General features: G+C 26.6%; 2 protein-coding genes across 4 annotated transcripts in view; both read right to left on the bottom strand.

Annotated features, from left to right (window-relative positions):
• Window positions 1-3,171, bottom strand: part of LOC107457338 (solute carrier family 25 member 32) — a 32,394-nt gene extending 29,223 nt beyond the window's left edge. For 2 of the 3 annotated variants that reach the window (XR_015430873.1, XM_016075479.5), the window contains exon 1: window positions 2,696-3,141. Coding sequence is in view for 2 of the 3 variants with exons in the window: in XM_016075479.5 (XP_015930965.1) it covers window positions 2,696-2,846 (151 nt within the window). In the remaining variant the exon portion in view is untranslated. Of the gene's footprint in view, window positions 1-2,695 lie in introns of all 3 variants that reach the window. The other variant, XM_016075480.4, reaches the window with a different exon arrangement.
• Window positions 3,172-7,011: 3,840 nt separating this feature from the next.
• LOC139427248 (uncharacterized) lies at window positions 7,012-15,806 on the bottom strand. The gene is made up of 2 exons (XM_087155979.1): window positions 15,630-15,806; window positions 7,012-7,885 (listed from the first exon to the last, which is right to left on the bottom strand). The coding sequence occupies exon 2, from the start codon at window positions 7,876-7,878 to the stop codon at window positions 7,072-7,074; it is 807 nt and encodes a 268-aa protein (XP_087012105.1). The 5' UTR covers window positions 7,879-7,885; window positions 15,630-15,806; the 3' UTR covers window positions 7,012-7,071.
• Between the last annotated feature and the right edge of the window lie 1,210 nt (window positions 15,807-17,016).

Below are 17,016 nucleotides of genomic sequence, written 5' to 3'. Positions count from 1 at the left end.
GCTTTAGGCTCTATCATATAAAGTTGATTAATGTTTTACTTTCTCTCTATGTTTGTTCTCTATATTATTCTTTATTTTCATTATTGCAGTTGTCTTTTAATTTTGCCATTAGAAATAAAATAAAAAAATTATTATAGGAAGAACTGTTAAAATATCATAATTAAATTTTATTTATACTATTATATAAACAAACCACATGCTAAACATAAGCAATTCAACAAATCACATGCTGAATTCACAATTACAAACTTTTATAATATAATACTTTTAAGCAGTGATTCCACTAGACTTTGGAAAATACAGACATTTGGACCCAGGACTTCTAAATTTCTAGGTCTTTTTTACCTAAAGCCAGTGCTTAATTTATAATATTAATTCTTTTTTAAAAGATTCCCATGAAAAATAAATATCTTATGACTAGAAAAAAATAAAAATGCAATTAGCAATTGATTTAGCAATTATTTGGCAAAGAATTTAAATCGAACTTTTGATTTCATTGCCTTATTAAATTCAAATTTGGCAATGTTTCCGAAAGCTAATAACAGATAGATTCTTTTCATGTACACATAGTAATGTATATGTATATATGCCTTTATATCTTTGGTAATCGGGGTAATGTACACATATATTTTAAGATATCACCTCACTAAAGGAAGAAATAGAACCATTATCAAGGAGAATTGAATAGTATGATACTTAAAAAGTACCTGTACATAGTATGAAATTTGAGCATAAAGGTAACATAGAACCAAAAGGAAAAGAAAAATAGAATCATAATCAATGAGAATTGAATGGTATGATACTTGAACACAAAAGAATTAAGAAATGAGCAAATTACAACAAATTCTATTAAAAAACTATATTCACATAAAAAAATATAAAAAAACTTTTAAAGTTTTAATTGCTTACAAGCACAAATCACTAGTAAATGAAAATTTTTACACAATAAAAGTTTTAGCTACAATTTATTCCTTATTAAAAATATAAGTAAATTACCACAGATTTTGTGATAAAAGTTTAAATCTTGATTGTGGCAACAAAAGCTACTTCATCTGTCATATACAAAGTGAAATTATTTTTTTAGTTATTTTAATAGAAAATAACTTTCATCAAGTACTGTTTTTCTCGAGTACTGTATGGGAAATTGAATGAAACCAATTCATTAAAAAATTATCTAACTTTATTTAGATTTTTAAAATGAATGAACATTAAAATTGATAGTAAACTAAATACTAGATAATACTATAAAATTTTCAAAAACTACGAAATTCTACGAGAAATAAAAATAACTCACATTTCAAATTATGCTTAAAAAGTTAAAACAAAATATAGAGATATGAAGGACTATAAACTGGATGGAAAAATATGCGTCCCTGGAGATGAAACATAAATTTTCCGCATCTTGTCTGATATTGGTTCCATTTGGTGTGCAATAGAGCATAAACAAAATCACTTATAAGTATGAATACTCAAACTGACTTTTAAATTATATGATATATAGACTTTAAAATTTTACACAAAGTTAAATTTTAATTTGGTTTAAAACTTTAAACAGTTAATATTTGCAATTTAATATAAGTAATTGTAACATTATTCAGACTAGATTAGAATTATAAACTAATTTAAATTTTAAAATTAATATTTCTATTTGAAAAAGAGGCTCTTCCATTTGAAAGAGCTTGCCATCCCTGGTTTAAGAATATTGGTACCATAACTAAAATAAGATAATTGAGGTAATTATCGAGATGTGATTTTAACACATTGAATTATCCAAAAAAATGATGTCGAGAGTCGAAACGTGATTTTAACACATTGAAAATCAAAACCACTTTAATCTTGAATTCTACATACTAAACTTATAATTGAAAATTTACAATTCTTTCAAAATAAGGGTTTTAAAAAAAAGTTAAGTCAGTTTATATATTATATATATATATATTATATATATATATTATATATACGTATATATATATATATTATATATATATATATATATATATTTTATATATATATATATATGTATATATATATATATGTATATATATATATTTATATATATATATATTTATATATATATATATATTTATATATATATATATATATTTATATATATATATATATATTTATATATATATATATATATATAAATATATATATAAATATATATATATAAATATATATATATAAATATATATATATATATATATATCAGGGGTCTGTCTAGGTTTTTCTGAGAGGTACCTATTTTGTGAAAATTTAGACATAATTTGTGAAAAATTAAAAATTATATTAAAAAATCAACACAAAAATATGGTAAAAATATGAATTTATCGTGTCTTAAGGGATACAGAAATAAAATTTTAAGAAAAGTATTTTGTGAAACTACCGTTTTTCCTAAAGTTGAATTTGTGAAACTACCGTTTTTCCTAAAATTGAATTTGTGAAGGTACCGCTAAACGGTAGTAAATTCGGCCTGGACAGATCCCTGTATATATATATATATATATATATAAATATATATATATAAATATATATATATATATATATATATATATATATATATATATATATATATATATATATATATATATATATATATATATATATATATACATACACGACATCGTATATAAAATGAATGTTTATAAAAACAACTTTAAGAAAAAAAATTGCATTTTAAAATAAAATTACCAACCTGCGAATCTAATTTTAAGCAAATCCAGAGGATGCAGAACTAGTGTTGAAGTAACACCGCCGCTGATTCCAGCAATTAGATGTTCAAATTTAATATGAACAAATAAACTGCTCGGGGACAGAGTTTTACTTTCCGAAACCATGTACCTCATGAATAATTATTAATTTAGGCCAAAGATGCTGGAGAATCAAACAGATTTTACCATTAAGGTTAAATAAAGGAGGTAAGCATTGCATCACTTGCTCAGTTATCGTACTTCTTGAAGTGTTTTCTAAGATCTTCAGTTTATTTAGTACAAAGGTGTTAGTTGTTAACCATCAAATACTTTAAACTTAATGAGTTTGAGAATCAAACCGTATACACATTTTACGAATCAAAACTGATACTACTTTTATATAAGAGCATCTTTCATTCATACCGGAAACAACACATGATTACATTAAACTAAAAAAGTTTCCGGACACCTACTTTTGCCTGCTTTTGCTAATATATCTTTGTAGAAATAAATGCAGACGACGTAGCCGAGGCTAATGTTAGTTATTCAGCTCTTTAACTTAACAAAAACAAGCAGTTAGAAAAGCGCAAGTTCTAAGTTTCGTTTTCATTTCAATAGTTTTATTATTTTTTATTAATATATTATTTTTAATTTTAGTTTTTTTTATTAATCCATCTAACTTCCAAAAACTGTTTTTCAAAAACTGAAGAACAAGTTTATTATTCAACTGACTTTATTTAATTCATACTAATGAATTAAAAACATTTTCAAGTAATAAGATTTTATCAAGTATTAAGATTTCATCAAGTATTATTTTAGCTTAAAGAAATAAATATTTCAAAAATTATTTAAAGGAAATTTTTTAGTAAGTAAAGAAAATCCTTTAAAGTATAAATACAAATTTTTTTTAAAAAAATGCTACTCAACCTCAAAGTTAGCTGATTTTGTTCTAAAATTTAAAATTTTTGATCTATCATGTAAGTGGGTATAATGGTTCAAGGAATGAGTTACCGAGAATGGTTCAAGGAAACTCCAGACAAAGATCTCATATTCAACTGTTTGAATATGAGATCTTTATCCCCTCCCCTTAACTAAACCCCTAGTTATCATACATGTATGAAAATCAGGGGTTTTGTTGAGGGGGTAAGCTGGAGAACGGCATAGCACCCAAAGCGTTTTAATGTAATCCTAATTTTTCGTCAATTTTACAAATTTTTTATTGACTATAAAGTTTCTTAATATTTAAAAAAAAATGAATACGTATATAAGGCGTTTGTTCTTTTTGTAATAAATGTTTTTATTTGTGTACCTTTAAATTATGAATCAAATTAAATAGAGAAAATCTTACTTTAAATTGACTATAGTTAAGAGAGTTTTCAATGAAGTATAGTTTTAAACGAATAAAATTCCATAAAACTTCGATATATTATTTTCAAAAAAAAATTACATACTGTGGGAGAAAAGCTAAAAATATTTGAATTTTTAGCGTTTCTCCCACATGGGAAAACTTACCACTACAACACATAAAATAATTTGATTTCAGTAAATTAATGTAAATTTAACCAAGTTATAACTTCCATTATTATTATCGTCAAATATGTGAGTAATGACATTATTTAAATAGTTTGTTTACAGATTTAAATAAATGGGAGGGGATCTAAGGAGTACAAGACCACCACCAAACAATTTCTAAAAATTGATTGAAATGTTCTTAGAAATAATTTGAAACACATTTATCTCCATTTTCTCTTATTCATTTATTCAGATTTTACGTGATAATTATAATGTCATTAATTCCATGTGTTCATCAAACTTTAACAAATCTCTTTTCTTTTAAAATAAATAATTTCTTGTCCAATTATGTTTATAGTGTTTAGAAAACGAACAAAATTCGTGTTATTATCTTCTCAGAGTTACAGTAGAGCATTCTAGCTAGTTAGAAAGTTGCCCCAAATAGGCTAAAACGAGCTAACTTTTGAGACTGAGCTAAGTAAAACGTGGTAAAAAAAGAGAAAAAAAAATATTTTAAAATTAAGTCTTCGTGACCAATGACTTCGATGTACAGCAGGGGTGTCAAACTCGCGGCCTGCGGGCCGCATGCGTCCCGAGGTGAACATTTTTGTGGCCCAGTCAATATATCCAAAGCAAAGTACAAATAATTTGGAAATGTGAATTAGAAACGAAACCAACATAAAAAATTCTAATATACTTTATTTATAAACTATACGGATTATTTTAAATTGTACGCGGGAAAATGTAAAATTCTAATTGGCTGAAATGGAGACCGTTTCTCATTAAGCTATCAATTAGATAGTGCATATTCAGGTTCATCCTACTACAGCGAGGTAAGTTGGTTATCTTGCCTTAAGATTCTCAAACAATTCTGGGATTCGAAAGAAGAAATATGTAAGTTTTTACGTGCTAAAAATCAAGATACGAGCTTGTTCTCCGATTGAATATGGTTGCAAGATTTATCTTTTATGGTTGATATAACCCAACACTTATCCGATTTAAATTTATTGTTACAAGGCAAGGATCAGATCATTACAAACATGTTTGACATAATTAAAGTATTCCAATATAAACTATTTCTTTGGGAAAGGCAACTGAAAAATGAAGATATAACGCACTTCCCAAAATGCAACAAGAACAAATCTAGTTTAGATGATTCTGCATTGTAACAAAAGTAAGCAGAAAATCTTGGAACAGATTTTGAAACAAGGTTTATAGATTTTAATTCTTTGGAAGACAAACTTTGTTTGTTTTCGTCGATTTTCTCAATAAATATAGACTCCAGTAGTATGCAAATGGAAGTGATTGAGATTCAGTACGACTCAAATTTGAAGGCAAAATTCATTGAAGTGGATGTACTTGAATTTTACGAATATTTACCGCAAGGTTTAAAAATACTCGAAAATTCGCATATGAAATTATTTAGTATTATAGAATTATTTTAATTAAGTACTTATCAGTGAGAGCAATTATTTTCTGTTAAGAATGGAAATAAATCTCCTGTCCGAAACCGTATTAATAACGCTCACGTTGGGTCAATTTTGAAAGTAGTCTCGGCCAATAAAATTTCTCCCCAAAATAGTAAAGATAGTTGCAGAGAAGAAATGTCAAGTATCAGGACGTAAAGAATAATTTAACTTTATTTATGTTTATTACAATGTACTTTTCAAAATAAAAATATTTGTTTCTGTTAACATTGATTTTTTTTGCGGCCCACCTAAAGTTAAGCATTGTTTATTTGGCCCAAGTTAGCTTTTGAGTTTGACACCCCTGATGTACAGTGTTCGAAATTAAAAAGTGAACAACCTGAGTCACTCTTGATGTGATCTAATGATCAGATTTTCACATATCAGGACTCATTCTTAATGTGGTTTGAGGAATTAACGAAATCAGACACAAAAACGATCTTTTTCCGAATAGATATACCCTTTTTATGTTCAATTTGTATTTTTGACACTCAAAATAAGGGAGAGGGATACCCACAATCTAAAAAACATGGCCCTATTAGTTTAGGCTTGAAAGTAATCTAAAGTTTGGCCCTCTTGAGATTAGTTTCACTTTTATCATATTTCGCTTTTTCTCAAAAGCTTTTTAAACGAAGCGGAAAAAAATTTAATACAATTATAACTTTCATTTTTCCAAAAAATATTCCACGCAAAAATTTATTTTTTATATTTTTTAATTTTTTTTAAAATTTTATTTTATTTATTATTATTATTTTTTTTTTTTTTTTTGTAATTTATCAGCAGTCAAGAAGGTTTTGAATTATAAGATATACAAATTTTTACATCACTTTAAAATTTGTAATTTTAAGTGATAAAATTCAAAATTTTTGCATAGTTGGTAGAATAGTTTCTGAGTTATGACATTCGTAAATATGCGACTTCTTAAAATTTTATGACTCAGAAACTCAGTAGTAGTACCCTATGGAGTGGACCGTTGATGCGAAGTAACTTAATGCTGCCATCTATGGAGGAGTGAGAGAGTTGAGTATTCATTATTCAGTTCAATAGAATGTAGGAGTACGAAAGAGATGTTGCTGGCCTCCATCAGGGATCGAACCAAGGACTACTACATTCGTAGCCGGCTACTCTTACCTAGAAAGCATAACCGCAATGAAACCATCTCAAAATTGTATGCCAAGTGATTTTTTTAAAAAAGGAAGAAAAAAAAGAAAGCTACACAATATCGTTTTCCTAAATGAATTTATTTATTATTTGTTACGAAGATATGCATTTTTATTTCTTATAAAACATTATACTAACAACACAAAATCGAGTTTGATTATCCTGGAGCATAAAGATGACCTATATAGAACAATTAGATAAATTAGTTATACAATATTCTCAAATGCATTTTTTTCTTTAAACTATAAACTTGCTTTATCAATAATTTTGTCCACAATTTTTAAGGCATCAAAAATTTTCTCTTCTATATCAGGATGAGATGTATCAAGATATCTTTTCTTACGACCAGGTGCTAGTCCTGCTGTTGTTGTCGTTCCTCCATTATTATTTTGCATTATAAGAAACAAAGTCGAAAGCAAGTTTGCATTGAGTGGAATTATAATTGCAAATAAAAGTAAAGGAAGTAAAAGGAGCAATAGAAGAGGTATTAAATGATCTTCTTTTTCATGATGATGCGAAGGTACATGGATCGGGAAAAAAATACCTTCGTGCTCATGAATATATTTTCTGTCACTCATTTCATGTAGTTTTGAATCTAATCCTAAATAATCTTCAAATGGATCAGTTGATTTACGATTCTTTTTATTTCGGTTGTTGTATATCTCTTTCTTTGCAGACCAGGTAGGCCAAGATAATGATGAATAATCATTTTTTCGAACGCTTTCATTGCGTATTCCAAGGCTTTCCATTGGATTTGTGTACCACAGATTATCCAGTTTACTTGAATATTTCGTTGGAGCAATTTCATAATATTTTACATCGTTGAATTTGCGGCTGACAGTTGCGTAATCCAAATTACTTTCTCTTCTCGTGGATTCATTAAGAGTTTTTTCTGACAAATAAGATGGCACTTTATTTAAAGTCTCATTTTCCACTTTTATTGGTGAAAATATTTTACTAGTTTCTAATCTTGCTGTTACTTTTTCTGTACGAGCAATGATTATTTGATAAAATATGATTGCCAAATAAGATAATCTGTTGAGTTTCATTGCTTTCCTAAAAAATAAAACACAAATATAAATCTTAAATTATAATGAAAATTCAAATATACAATAACAGAAACTAAGCTTCAAAAGTATGGTGAATAGAAAAGTAGTAATAAAACAGATGCATTTTAATATAAACAATTTTTTCAGTTAAAATGTTTCGTAAAGTTATCGGGGAAAAATTAGAAATTTAGTAATAAAAGAAATTTAAATCTATATACTGATTAGCCTCTAAACTATAGTATGTACCCAGCTGCAAGAAACTAAGTACCATCATATGGTGGGCCTAGTTGGCGTGGTAAAATTCTGGTTTTTAATTGTATTAGATTAACACAGACGATAACGGTTTTTCTCACAGTTAACAGTTTCAATATTCGGTCAGTTAACAGTTTCAATAACAATTAAATTAATTGCTATTTAACACTTTTTCCGAGAAACTTCTTACAATGAAGATTTAACAAACAATAGTCGATTCACCTCTTTTGCGTTGTTCGCCTTTGTATCTGGATTCTTTTCTAAATTCTCAGAACGAATTTTCAAAACAAGCAATTCTTTAAATTTTATGCTCATTCATATTATTTTGAAAATTCTGTAAACCATATTTCTTTTAAAAAATATATTTGTTTAATTCAAAAGGTTTTATTTTTAAGCAATAAAAAATATATTTAGTTTTGAATTATCGAAATTTATTTAAGGTAGATTTCAAAAACAGTCTGAAATTTATAAATTTATGAAGGTGAGGTTTATCATTGAAGCTAATAAATCTGGGATTAAATATTAATTTTTAAATTAAATTATGTAAGTTCTGTTGATATGAAATTGTTTTGAATCCAAACAGATAAGTTTAATTTATTTCGATTAGACGAAATGGATAAGTCTAATTTCCGTTCTGAAATAGTTCAAGTTTAGTATGAATTCGAATTTTTAAAAAAAAGGAAATAAAAAAAACCTTATTAATTTTTCAATTTGCATTTTATTGTGATATTTCTTTCACGATATCTTTATATAAAAGTAATTTTTTTATTCCAAAAATAAATAAATAAATAATAATTTATCAAAATAAATTTAGCTATGAAATTACTAAAATAGAAACGCATTTAAATACCTAACTTTAAGCCGATTTTAAAATGATTAAATTGTTTAAAAATCTAATTTAAAAACATTTCATGCTTCAAAATAAAAAAAATATTACATTTATTTCATATATGTATTTTATGTTTTTTTTCTTTTCTTTTCCTTTTTTTTATAAACATTCATAGTTTACGTTATTTCTGTCCTTAATACATAAGTTTAGAATTCTTATCAAACTCTAAGACATTAATAATCAGAAATGAATAAATAATCAAGAAAAAAATCAAAACGTTAAGAAAAATTGAAGACATATTGATAAGGACAGCGAGTTTGAAGATATCAAAATCTGTTTGATTGCTATAACACTCTTTCGCTCTCATTTTTACAGCAATACAAATTAGATATAGTTTTTCTCCAGATATATCAAAAAAAATTTCTCTGAATCAATGACTAAATAATTATTTCAAATTTACTGCAGTATAACCACGGACATTAAGTTGCATTTTTTTTTTTTTTAATTTATGATTTTAAAGTCTCTTCACATAAATTACAGAATTTTGTTGACAAAAGCTAAGAATTTTTTACGATAAATTACTGAGAAATTATACATTACCTGTAAAATAACTGAAGTATTTTTCTAGAAAATACTGCGCAACAAGAAATTTTCAGTTGACTATAGATTTAACTTCAAAAACATTTTAATTCTGTAGAAAAACTGTAGTTTATTTGCAGCTGGATTATATAGGATTTAATTTAATATCGCATGATTCTCCGGTCTGTCAGGCCAGTCACATATACATCAGGTCTTATATAGGATTTAATTCAATTTCGCATAATTATCAGGTCTTATATAGAATTTAATTTAATTTTGCATGATTATCACGCAGGTCTTGTATACAATTTAATTTAATTTCGCAAATTAATATTCACGCTGGGAAAAACAAAATACGATCTTTCCGTTTCTGCCGGAATATTTTATTAATGGTAGCAAAATGTATACTTTAACATCTTTTGTCAATTAAGTAATCATTATTTAAACCGATTGTGATCTATACGACTTATAAAATTACTTAATAAATTACTTAAATAAGAAAACGTTATAGTCATACTTTAATGTGCTAAATCCTACCTAAATTGAAAACAGAAATGCTAACATTTTTTGCTCTAATTACTATTTTAATGGATAAATAGTTCGATAAAATTTAAACACTTTCTAGGCATAGAAATCCACCAAATGACAGTTCAGAAAGGTAGGAGTAGAAAATACCAAAACCTGTTTGATTGCAAGAAGGGAAAGAAAAATTAAAAGACGATTATTATAATATATTCAGGTTTTAACCTGTAATCAAACCACATTTTGATGTGCTGTGACCGTCCTGCATTATGATATGTCAGCCGTCGACAGTGGTTTTATTAGCTTGCGAGCCACCAATGTGCATGCTTTTTGCCTTCATTTTTTATAAGGATTCAGCAAATCTGTATTTTGACAGTACATAGAGTCATCACTGTATATATATATATATATATATATATATATATATATATATATATATATATATATATATATATATATATATATATATATATATATATATATATATATATATATATATATATATATATATATATATATAATTGATATCGAAAAAAATGTTTTTAGTGGTCACAGATTTATTAAAGTGTCACAAAAGAACTCCTAAACAAGTATCTGCATACATTTTTTTTAAAAAACATCATTCAACTAAAATAGAGAAATTGCCGGAAATTCGCTATCACTTTCTAGTGTATTTGGCACAGTTCCCTCTTTTGTCAAGGGTCAAGAGTTCTAAAATCATAAAGTACGACAGTTTTGAAATAAAAAGTGGTAACCAGAACTTCTAGAAACATAGTTCAACTTCTCAAGCTGCTAATTTTCTCTTAAAATAGATACACTGCTTTTTTTTTTTCAATGCTCTAAACTTTTACTCTTTAGGGTAGTCATGGATATACCTATTCCCTGGTTGACAAATTTCGAAGGAACTTTACTACCACTTTTACTTAAAAAAAGAAGAAAAAAAAGAAAAAGAAAAACATTGTCCTAACATTACGGCAGGTAAAGGGTAAAATTGTACATAACTATCATAATTAATTAAAAGTTTCGTATAGATATGGGTTACTGATATCTTTGAGGTAATCTTTGTTAAACTTAAGTGAACTAAATTGTAGAAATGTTTGTTAACTAAACTTTGTTAAACTAACTTTGTTAAACTAAATTGTAGAAATGTTTACTTGAAAACGTTTAGAAAATCACTTAAGAACTAATCTCACACAGCAAAAACTGTGGTATAATACCCATACAAATTCGGTGTCCAAAAAATTGTGTGAAAAATTGTATTGAAACATTTCGTGAATAAATACTTTAATTGAAGTTAATACCGAATCGAGCGTTCATTCACACTTTAAAGGATGCAGTTAAATCTAAACAGCAATAAATAAGAAAGCATACATTTATTTCATTCATTAATTATTTTTCCCTAATTTCAGCGTATGTTTGGAAAACGTCAGACAACTATGACAGATTGTTTACAATCGAGCACGAGAAGACAAAAGTTTGTTTTCACTTCGCATGATGCTGACTATTCTATAGAAGCAGAAAGTAAATTGTTATAAAAGACACGCTTGTTTTTAGTAAGACATTTTAGGGTACCTCAACAGTAACACTTCGTATTTCACTACACCAAAAACCAAGATAGCTCCTAGTGTGGTGAAATACAAAGAATGTTCTTTTAAACTTTTTGGTGTAAGGCAGCTGTCACTAAGAATATTTATATTCATTAAAAGCATATGCATGCCACCATTTTTGATATTCAATAACACTGAAATTCATAATTACAGTAAGATATTATACACATAAGAGTCAGTACTTTTCAGAAATGATATTAGGTAAGGTGTAAACTTATTCTTACAATAAAATTAGTTAGCTAATCAAACATAGACGCAGCTCAGATAGAAAATTAAAATGAATACGAGCTAGGCTTAACAAAGTTTTTTCATATATAACAGAACTTTAGTGAGCTAAGCTAATTTTACTTTTTGCATATTTTGGTATATCTTAATAAATTTTAATTCGAGTTGAAAAATTTTTGCACATAATTATAAAATTCGTTTATCCAAAGATAATTTCTTGCAAAAACTGATTTTTAGTAAATATTCATTATTTTTTTTTTATCATTTTATTTAATAATGCCGAAATTGTAAGGTATACAACTTTTTATATTATTTTGAAGAATATAATTTTTCATGAAAAGAAAATAAATAAATATTTCAACAAATTCGGTCGAATAGTTCTTAAGAAATCGAATTTCAAATATCTGATTTCTTTGAAATTTAATTTCTCAGAAAATATTCTACAGATTCTGCTAAAATTTGTATTTTACCAAGTAACATGATATTCTTTAAAATAACGCAAAAAAAATGTATACCCTACAATTTAAATTGTGTTCGAACATTATTAACTTAAATAATAAAAATTTATAAATATTTACTAAAAGTTACTTTTTGCACGGAATTATCTTTAGGTAAACGAATTTTATAATTGTTGGCAAAAAATTTTCATTTTGCTTTAAAAGTTCTCGAGATATAGCGAAATACACGAAAATAGAATAAACAGTTTAACTTTGGAGCGCCCTCTTGACCAAACTATTGGTACCATATACTGCCTCCCCCGGTGCCATACTGCCTACCGTCTCCCCCCTATATTTGGGGATCAGAAATCCGATTCCGTGGAAAAAAAGGTATGTTTATTTCGATAAAGTACGTTTTTGTGTCTGATTCCGTAAAATATCGTCTGCACTTATTAATTAACAGATTTGAGATCACCCATTTCAGAACTTAAAATTGAGTCCTAGACCGTGAATCTGGTCATTAGATCAAAAGTTATTCAAAGTGTTTTTTTTTTTTTTTTTTTTTTTTTAGCGCACTGTTTGCTGAAAGGCGAAAAAGAATAGAATTAATAAAACTGAGCTTGGAGTAAATTTGCTTTATAATCGGTGTTTAAACTTAACTACACCCTTTAAAGTGCGTATGAACGCTTGATTTGGTATTAACATAAAATAAAGTATTCATCCAAATAATTTTTGGATTTTTTAACACCGAATTCGGATAAGTATTATATAAAAGTGTTTACGACGTAAGAGCAGTGTTTCTTAAAAGTTTTAGACCCACGAACCGGTTAAATTAGTGTAAAAATTTCGCGAATCGTTAATTTTAAAATTATGATATTAACGTGCGAAAAAATAAACAAAAAAATAAGCAATCGTATAAAATAATTTAATTGTAAGTTTTTGAATAAGATTTTGAAGAAAAATTTAAGATTTTTTATTTCTTCGTGGAACGGATTACCGATAAAGCGGCAAAAAACTAAGCGCAAAAGATATTGGAAAAGATATTTGCAAAAGATATTGATTAGAAAAAAATATTGGAGATTACACAAGATATTGAAACGGTTAAAAAATATTTGAATAGATTGACGTTTGTTAACGCACCATTTCAAACTTAACGGAAATTCTTAAAAATTAAGCAGTTTATATTCGATTACGTGATTTATAAACTGGATAGGAAGACAATTTAGACGCTTGTCTAGAGGAAACATAACACTCAGCTACATCACGGCAAGTTACGGTAGGCGGTATTCGTTGTTTATTACCTTTTATTTTCAACTATTTAATAAAAAAATGTTAAAAATTAAATTTCAAAAAGACTTTTAAAGCTGTTAGACAGGATCCTCAGAAATCAGCATAAATATTCACTAAGAGTTTCAAGATTGGTGGATTGGAATTAGTGATTACGGCTTAAGTGATTCTTTTTTTTTCCCTCTTAGTCATTTATCTGTTAATGGCCTTATATTTTAAATTATTTTGCAGTTTATTTTCGCCTACGCTGCTTGAATTTCTAATAGCGAATAAATGGCTAAAAATTTAAAAGCCTCGGTTCCCGCGGGTCATGAAACATTTTATATTTGTAATAGATTTACATTTCTGATAGTCGAAATTTATTTTCATACAATACTGCCTAATCTCTTATAGATTTAGAATATACATATGTTTTCTTTCGAAATTATCATATAAAATACCAGCAAAGATCCTGGCAATTTATTATAGCCTAATTTGCAAGGTTTTGAAGCTAATTTTAATTTTTTTTCCTTAATAATATATTTCAACGATATGCAAGACACTTCAAATGATCCCTGGGAATAAGCAACAGCTCATTTATTTATTTATCATTTTTATTTATTTTATTGTTTATTTATTTATTTTGCAGCTTTTACGAAATGTAGGATTTTCATAGCTGATAACTTTTACGCATTTTGAGGAGAAATTTATTTTTACATTCAAATTGGTAGAAAAATTTATTTTGTCTATTTATTTTCTGAATTTCTAAATGTAATTTAAAATGATTTTGGTCACCATTACATATAAATTGACTAATATTTATAAAAGGGCATGATTATTATTTGATATTATTATTTTTGAACTCTGAACAAAAGTAAATACATATTTCTGTTTATATTTATAATTCAATTTTTATTTCCCTACCACTCGATAAAATCAACCTCGGAAAGACTAATAGTTGGCAGGTATGGATTTTATCTCGAAGAGCAGAAACAAGCAAAAAAAAAAAAAAAAAAAAAGAGAGAGAGAGAAAAGAAAACATTTATGCAATATAATTTATAAAATCGTATTGATATTGTAACAAAGATTCATGTTCAATTTTCATAATTTGAATTAAAATAAGCTTTCTTATGAAAGAGACCGCTTAAGAAGACCGCTTAAGAAGAGCTCATATTTTCAAACAAGCAAAGCTCATATTTTCTGAAGTTAGATTTCATTTAAATCAAGTTATTTTCATGCATTAAATTAAAAAATAAAGTTCAGTAAAATATCATTCAATCAGTAAAATTTCATCAATATATAATATCAGTGTAAAAATATCCTTTAAAAATTCATTTTAAATCTACTTCAAATTTTTTGATTTTTTTTATTGAAATTATTTAAGTCACACTCAGACAATCTGTGGTACCAGTCTCAGGTACAAGTGGCTGAGACCCCTTTTCTGTAATAATCAGTATCCATATCCAACAATTTCGGTGAAGTAAATTCGATTGTAAATCGATTAAAAAAATATCGCATTTCCTCGTTTTTTTCTTAAAAGTACAACTCGATTTACCTGATTATTTAGACATTTCGAGACCGCTAAAAATGCGTTACCTAGAAAATACTTCTGAAAATAACAAATTTCTTCTGTTCACAAAATGTTTAAAAATCTTTCGAAAACAACGTAATTCAACTTATCAATCTTGATGTATTAATTCGATCTGATTATGTTAATTGAACACAAGTAATAATATCATTTACGTCGTTTTCTCCAAAAAGTACATATATATTATCACGATTATTTAGATATTTTGAGACTGCTAAAAATGTCCTAGAAAACAGATCTGAAAATAACAGATTTTTTCTATTCACGAAATATTTCAAAATCTTTCGAAAACAACGTAATTCAACTTATCAAACTTGATATATTAATTCTGTCTGATTATGTTAATTGATCACAAATAACAATATCATTTACCTCGTTTTCTCCAAAAAGTACAGACATATTATCATGGTTATTTATGCATTTTAAGACAGCTTAAAATATCTTACCTAGAAAATAATTCGGAAAATAACAAAATTTTTCTGTTCACATAAGGTGTTTTAAAATCCTTCGAAAACAACGTAATTCAACTTATCCGAACTTGGTACATTAATGAGAATGAATGTCTAAAAATTCTATCTTATTATGTTGACCGAACGCAAATAATTATTGTCTTATGAGATGTATCTTGTTTTGTTGAAACTACCCCGCCCTTAAATAACTATTTAGGAAGATTCGGTTGAAAAAGAGAAGAATAGGGGATATTTTTTTTTAATCGCTCCCTTGTCACCCTCTTATTATAGGATCTTAAGGAGGAACAATTAGTTAAAAAATCACAGAAGTAGTTGCTCGTAAAAATCAGCTAGCGTATCGATTCGGATGCTTGATTTTTATCAATGCATTTGTTGAAGCGATCCTCTAAAAGTATGAATACATGTCAGGAAGTATTTTGTCTTGAAATTGCTTTTTAAATAAAAAATTCTCGTGACATACTATCTATTTTGACGTTTTATTCACAAAGAAACATTTTTACCATTCATTTCATGCGAGGAAGCTTTGTTTTTATTTTGCTTATTTATTTTTAAAGATTTTCATAAAAAGTAGTTTTCTTTAATTGAATGATAAAGTTAATTTTTGAACAACAACGTTATCTTTTCATTATGTTCATAACAATTATAAAAAACTCATAATAGGAACTTTTTCAAAGTTTGGATTTATGAAATTAAATTAATCATAAAAAATCTTTTTAAAAGAAAAAAAAACTATATAGGGGAGAGGTGGTGCGGACTATTATTAAACATCAGTCAAAAAATTGTGGGAGAGAAGGGATTTAGAATGGACTAGGGGCTAGAGTAGTCTGTTATTTATTATTATTATTGGAAATTTTCGATTATTTACATCTCAATATGCTCTGTTAATTTTCGCTGAACAGTAAAACTGTATTACATTTTCATATGTATTTACAAAACATATATCTAGATTGTTAAGTAGCATATTAAAAAACAAGGTTTTTATGGTGAAAAAGTAACTTCTTAATTTTTACTTTAATTTCAACTTTAGACTATTTTTATTTATTGTTTTTAATTATAGGAAATATTATAATTTGAGTAGATATACTTTAAACATGTTTTAACAGTCTCCTTTTTTTAATTAACCATAAATGAGTTTAAACGAATTAATGATTTCAGGGGGATTACACATAATTGTGGGACACGTTAATGAATAATATCGAAGAATATATATACTTATATATTCTTTGTTAATATTAAGGACTCTTTTAATGGTAGTAAATTTGCGTTATGCTAGCAAGAATTTCCGTTTTTAAGACACCATTTCAATGTTTCGAAGTCTGGTAGGACTCAGATCTCGTAGATATATATATTTTTCTTACAAGTT

The sequence above is a fragment of the Parasteatoda tepidariorum genome, chromosome 12 (assembly GCF_982258835.1).
Source record: "Parasteatoda tepidariorum strain Cologne lab strain chromosome 12, Ptep-v5.0, whole genome shotgun sequence".
Classification (NCBI taxonomy): Eukaryota; Metazoa; Arthropoda; class Arachnida; order Araneae; family Theridiidae; genus Parasteatoda; species Parasteatoda tepidariorum.
The sequence above is the reverse complement of the archived record's forward strand: the minus strand, read 5'-3'. Positions and strand labels throughout refer to the sequence as shown.

Coding starts and splice junctions, on each gene's coding strand:
- LOC139427248 (XM_087155979.1), bottom strand. CDS start 7,878: ATGAAACTCAACAGATTATCTTATTTGGCAATCATATTTTATCAAATA.